Below are 6,425 nucleotides of genomic sequence, written 5' to 3'. Positions count from 1 at the left end.
AGAAAATAAAAATTACTTAGTGATAAAGCAAACAAGCACACACGAGAATATTCACCCCACGCTATGACTCCCTGGCAACGGCGCCAGAAAAAGGTCTTGATAACCCACAAGTATAGGGTATCACAACAGTTTTCGATAAGTAAGAGTGACGAACCCAACGAGGAGCTAAAGGTAGAACATAAATTCCCTCAAGTTCTATCGACCACCGATACAACTCTGCGCACGCTTGACGTTCGCTTTACCTAGAACAAGTATGAAACTAGAAGTACTTTGTAGGTGTTGTTAGATAAGTTTGCAAGAATATAAAGAGCACGAAAATAAAAGCTAGGGGCTGTTTAGGTAAAGAAACAACTAAATTAGTTTTAGTAAAGAGTTTGTTGTCACGAGAAAGTTATTTGTCCCTAGGCAATCGATAACTAGACTGGTAATCATTATTGAAATTTTATTTTAGGGAGAGGCATAAGGTAACATACTTTCTCTAGTTGGATCATATGCACTTATGATTGGAACTCTAGCAAGCATCCGCAACTACTAAAGATCATTAAGGTAAAACCCAACCATAGCATTAAAGCATCAAGTCCCCTTTATCCCATACGCAAACAACCTACTTACTCGGGTCTGTGCTTCTGTCACTCACGCCACCCACCATAAGCAAATCATGAACATATTGCAAACCCTACAGCGGGAATCCCTCACGCTTGCGCGACACGGAGAGCACCATAGGACCTCACCAATAATAAAACATGCAACTAAAACCAATCTTGATCATCAAATAGCCCATAGGACAAAACGGATCTACTCAAACATCATAGGATAGCCATACATCATTGGGAAATAATATATAGCGTTGAGCACCATGTTTAAGTAGAGATTACAGCGGGTAAGAGAGAGGTTACACCGCTGCATAGAGGGGGGAAGAGTTGGTGATGATGGCGGTGAAGTTGTTGGTGAAGATTGCGGTGATGATGATGGCCACGGCGGTGTTCCGGCGCCACCGGAAGAGAAGGGGAGAGGGGGCCCCTTCGTCTTCTTCTTCCTTGACCTCCTCCCTAGATGGGAGAAGGGTTTCCCCTCTGGTTCTTGGCCTCCATGGCATGGGAGGGGCGAGAGCCCCTCCGAGATTGGATCTATCTCTCTATTTCTGCGTTCTGTTCTGCTGCCTTTTCACCGTTTCTTTTATATCCGGAGATCCGTAACTCCGATTGGACTAAAACCTTCGCCGTGATTTTTTTCTCCAAAAATTAGATTTCTTGCGGCCGAATAAGGGCATCAACCGCCTTACGGGTGGCCCACGAGGGTGGGGGGCGCGCCCTCCTGGTACGGGCGTGGGCCCCTGCCTCGTGGCCACCTCGGACACCGTTTCGCGTTGATCTTTCTCCCAGATTTTCCAAATATTCCAAAAATAAGCTCCGTTCGTTTTTATCCCGTTTGGACTCCGTTTGATATGGATATTCTGCGAAACCAAAAACATGCAACAGACAGGAACTGGCACTGAGCACTGGATCAATATGTTAGTCCCAAAAATAGTATAAAAAGTTGCCAAAAAGTATATGAAAGTTGAATAATAATGGCATGGAACAATCAAAAATTATAGATACGACAGAGATGTATCAAGGCTCGCGGCGGGTGTCGTTATTTTCTGACCTTCACTGATGATTTGAGCAGATATGGGTATATCTTCTTGATGAAGCACAAGTCTGAAACATTTGAAAAGTTCAAAGAATTTCAGAGTGAAGTAGAGAATCATCGTAACAAGAAAATAAAGTTTCTACCATGTGATCGCGGAGGTGAATATTTGAGTTACGAGTTTGGTCTTCATTTGAAACAATGTGGAATAGTTCCACAGCTCACGCCACCTGAAACACCATAGCGTAATGGCGTGTCTTAGGCCTGGGCGTTCGGTAGAAACCGAAATTTCGGTTTCTGTTGTTCGGTTTTTTCATCAATTCGGTTTACAGATATGGTAACCGAATTTGGTACTAAAATTGTGCTAACTGAAATTTCGGTTAACCAAAAGTTCGGTTCGGTTTTCGGTGTTAACCGAATTCTGTACCATGTTCAGAAATTCCAGTTTCAGTTTTATAACATTTTTTGATAGCATGCATATTGTAAAGAAAAAAATTGGCAACATATTAACACAACCAACGAAGTTCCAGCATATCTCATAAGTGCAAGAAAGGAATCAGCAAAATAGCATAACAGTAGGACAAGTTCATGCATAAAAGCATAACAGTAGGACAAAGTAGTAAGTGCATAATAGCATATATCACAAGTGCGTCTACAAAAATTCCAAGACAGGGCAAACTGATAAGTTCTCCACAATAATGAAGTGCAGCACACAACCAATCAAAATCAAAGTCTACTTATTACACTTTAAAACAAGGCAAACAACCAAATTTTGAAATGCCACCAAAAAGTGCACTGCAGATGTGCTCCAGTTCCTAAGTTGGAGTCTTCAAGAGAAGCCAGCAACCAGCCCAGCACCCAACAGGCCAACAGTAGGACTCCCACTCTCAGCAAGCCACCAAGCAACATGTCGGTCCCTGTAGCCACAGTAGGAAAAATTACAAGTTATAATTAGAAATGAACAGCCAGGAAAACAAAATTTACAGGAGCATCTTTAACTTCTAACATACATAAATATTAATATGAACAGGATATGTATTTATAATACAAAAAATGAGTACAGAGCTAAGAACATGAACAGGAGCATCCTTCTTGTAAAATGAACAGAGATGTAGTGAAACATGTGCATGATGAAGAGGATTTCTACAAAGTGAAACATGTGCAACCTAAGAGCATCTCTTGCAACTCACTCACCAACATTTAAGTAGAGGATGGAGGCGGGCAAGATGACCCAGCCCCAGATGGCTTGCAAACAGACTTGCTACTGCTTGCCTTCGACGCAAATGAATTTGTACTACCAAACTCTTCAATTAATTCTGGAAAAGAATGAAATAAACATATAATAAGCATAGGAAGTCAGAAAGAAAGAAAAATATATGGAAAACAATCACAACATGTTACCCTTTTCCAGGATTAACAATTCCTCTTCATCTTCTTCAATGTCGATAGTAATAGCACCCCTTAGCCAATCTTGGGTACAAACAAGAGCTTGGACCATGAATGGTGTAAGTGAGGTTCTAAACTCATTTAGGATGCGTCCACTTGTGCTAAATGCTGACTCGGATGCAACCATTGATACCGGAACAACTAACACATCACGGGCCATTCTTGCCAATATTGGGAATCTAGCAACATTGTTCTTCCACCATTTTAGAGTGTCAAAATCATCCCTATTAACTTCATTCTCTTCATGCAAGTATTTCTCCAATTCAGATTTGCTCATGCTAGTTTCACCACCATCACCAATTCTCAACTTTTTATTTATCTGAGACACCAATTTCCTTCCTTCCCTTTTTTGAGTTGGTTCAGATTGTGGAGCACCCACATGCTTACTTGCATCACTTGGTGCATACTTAGCTTTGTACTCTTCAAACAAAGCATGCACAAATGTTTTCGCCGTTTCCCAAGCTTTGCCTCCATTTAACTCACCATACATTTCTTCAATTGCTAGTTTTGTGAAATTTGATAGCTTGAATCTAGGATCAAGAACAGCTGCAGCAAATACAAACATGTTCACATTCTCCTCTTCCTTCTTCTTTCCTTTCCCTTTCCCCTTCCCCTCGTCATTCTCCTTCTCCACCTCCTCATGCCAACATCCCCAATACTTATCATACTTTTCTTGCATTTTCTTGGCCATTATTTTGCACAAAATATCATCACTATCAGCCCACTCTTCCAACACAACATTAACTTCAGCAATATCCATGACAAATTGATTCACGGTCACATGGAGTGTGGCGGAAACACTAAGAGTTAGCTCATAAAAATGTCCAAGAAATTCAGCCATTTTCCTAGCATTCTCCCAATCACAATCAACAGGAATACCAGGAGCTTTCTCACTCATTAAATCCAATGTATAGAGTGGATCTTCTTCCTCATACCTTGCAAACACTTTCTCAAAGTTGATTGTAGTTTTTAACATTAGGTATGTGGAATTCCATCTAGTGCATACATCCAAAAACAAGAATGCCTCGCTGTCCAACTTTTATAATGCAGCAAGCTCTTTAAATCTTGTAATTCTAGATGGCCCATGTCTTATATATCTAACCGCAGCTCGCACATGCTTAACTGATTCATCCAACTCCTTTAAACCGTCAGTGACAATCAGATTTATAATATGGGCAGCACATCTCATATGCAAATATTTACCTTCAGCTATGCTATTTCCAGTTTTGATCATTTTCTTCCTTATTTAACCTACACCACCATCATTCGCGCTAGCATTATCAACAGTTATTGTCATAACTTTGTTTATCCCCACTCCATCAAGCATTGCTCTAAGGCCTTTCCAATATCATCTCCCTTATGACCTTTTACTAAGAAAAAACTAATGATCTTCTTGTGCAAATTCCATTGAGGGTCAATAAAATGTGCCGTGACTGTCATATAACAATCTTGTGTTTGAGAAGTCCAACCATCAGTAGTGAGACACGTTCTTTGACATGATTTTTTGAAAAAAAGTTTTAGCTTTGCTCTCTCTTCAAAATAAAGCTTGACAACATCCCGAGTGCATGTTCTTCTAGAAGGCATATTGAATCGTGGACATGCAATTGACATCACTTCTCTAAAACCAGTTTTTTTAGTAAATGCAAAGGGAAGCTCATCTACTATAATCATCTTAGCAATAGCTCTCCTTAGTGCTTCAGGATCAGATTTATGCACTGTAGGACTTTCCCCTTGGATTATTTGCAAAGTACCTTGATTCTTATTCCTATCACTATGAGGATTAAACTTGCAAGTACCAAAATGACTTTTTAAGGCAGATGTACCGTTAGTCCCTGGAACAGCCTTGATATCACGATTGCAATACTTGCACTTTCCAAACTTGCGAAGACCATCAACTAGTACCTCAGAAAAGTGATCCCACATTGGTGATCTTTTTTTCATCTGCCTTCTTGTAGGCCGTTCATCCATCTCCTTCTTTCTCTTTTCCCACTCCTAAATCTTTCTTTCTTCTTCCTCATAAACTTGCATCTCCTCTTCAGTAAACTCATCACCAAGCCCACCAGGTTCAACCATCTAAAAACAATAACATAATTAGAATTCTTGTGATCAATCATCTATACTAATTACTTGCAAGAAGAATTAAACAAGATGTCCAAAATACAAGTTACCAAAATGCATCTACTAAAATCAGTATGTACAGTGTGAGTGCACTAAGTACTACTAGATGGCTGAGAATTTCCAGTTGAAAAATAGCAGGTTCAGCAACAATTTATACGAGTTCATTCCCACACTAAGATGGGAGGAATACTAATGGCAAAACAATGTCTTCATTGCAAAAACTGCAGCAGTAAGAGACTACTAGTACACAATATTTATACAAGTTCATTTCCATGCTGAATATTACAAGCAGACAGTCAGACACTAGAATTCAGACTAAAAGACACATGAATATTTCCATTTACAGTCAGACACATGCTGAATATTTCCATGCTGAATATTACAAGTTCATTTCCATGGTGAATATTTATACAAGTTCATTTACATGCTGAATATTAGTCGCATGAATCTAACAGACTAAAAGACACCGGACAACTATATGTAGCAGAATTAGGCATCTACTCACAAGATTGGAAGAATTAAACAACAATTGCATCCAAGTTTACCATCTACGCATCTACTCACAAAGAATGAAACAGAAATTGGAGACAAAAGATGGGACACTGGGCATATTACATTGACTGAATGTTCCGTTTCTCCCGTGGAAGACGTGGTGACGAACTGGAGAAGACACCCCCGAGATGCTGTCGAGGTCGATGAGGTGGACCGGCGGTCGCCGTTGAGTTGGAGAGGTGAAACGACGGATGGGCGACGCCGCGACGGCCGATCCTTGTCTCCCTGCTCCTCTGATCCTCTCCTCTCCTTCCTTCGTGCAGATGCGGCGTAGTCCCCAGCGACGGCGTCGGGGGTGGCGGGCGGGGGAGAAGATGTGGTGGCGCCGGCGACGTCTCAGCCGCTCAGATGAGTAGCGGCGGCGGCCGGCGGCTGAGTAGGTAGGGGCATAGGGCAGGGCCGCAGGGGATTAGGTTTTCAGTTTTCTAGTCGGGGGGGGGGGGTGGGGAGACGTGGGGATGGTTGGCTCTTGGCTACTTGGCTTGGTGGTGGGGAGACGTGGGCTACGGGGGGCTGGTGGGTGGGGTGGGCTTGTATTGGGCCAGGGGCGACGAGTGGAGTGGACTGGGATTCGGCCATCTCGGTTAACCAATAAATATACCGAACCGACCGAATTTAGTTCGGTTAGTAGCCCAGCTAACCGAATTTTCCTGTACATAATAAAAAAACCGAAAATTCGGTTT

General features: G+C 41.7%; 1 protein-coding gene across 1 annotated transcript; it reads right to left on the bottom strand.

Annotated features, from left to right (window-relative positions):
• Window positions 1–2,264: 2,264 nt before the first annotated feature.
• On the bottom strand, window positions 2,265–6,179 carry LOC125528952 (zinc finger BED domain-containing protein RICESLEEPER 2-like). The gene is made up of 4 exons (XM_048693373.1): window positions 5,806–6,179; window positions 3,028–5,145; window positions 2,821–2,942; window positions 2,265–2,543 (listed from the first exon to the last, which is right to left on the bottom strand). Exons 2-3 carry the CDS (start codon window positions 4,046–4,048, stop codon window positions 2,827–2,829), a joined length of 1,137 nt encoding a protein of 378 aa, XP_048549330.1. The 5' UTR covers window positions 4,049–5,145; window positions 5,806–6,179; the 3' UTR covers window positions 2,265–2,543; window positions 2,821–2,826.
• Window positions 6,180–6,425: the final 246 nt, after the last annotated feature.

The sequence above is a fragment of the Triticum urartu genome, chromosome 1, assembly GCF_003073215.2.
Source record: "Triticum urartu cultivar G1812 chromosome 1, Tu2.1, whole genome shotgun sequence".
Classification (NCBI taxonomy): domain Eukaryota; kingdom Viridiplantae; phylum Streptophyta; class Magnoliopsida; order Poales; family Poaceae; genus Triticum; species Triticum urartu.
The sequence above is the reverse complement of the archived record's forward strand: the minus strand, read 5'-3'. Positions and strand labels throughout refer to the sequence as shown.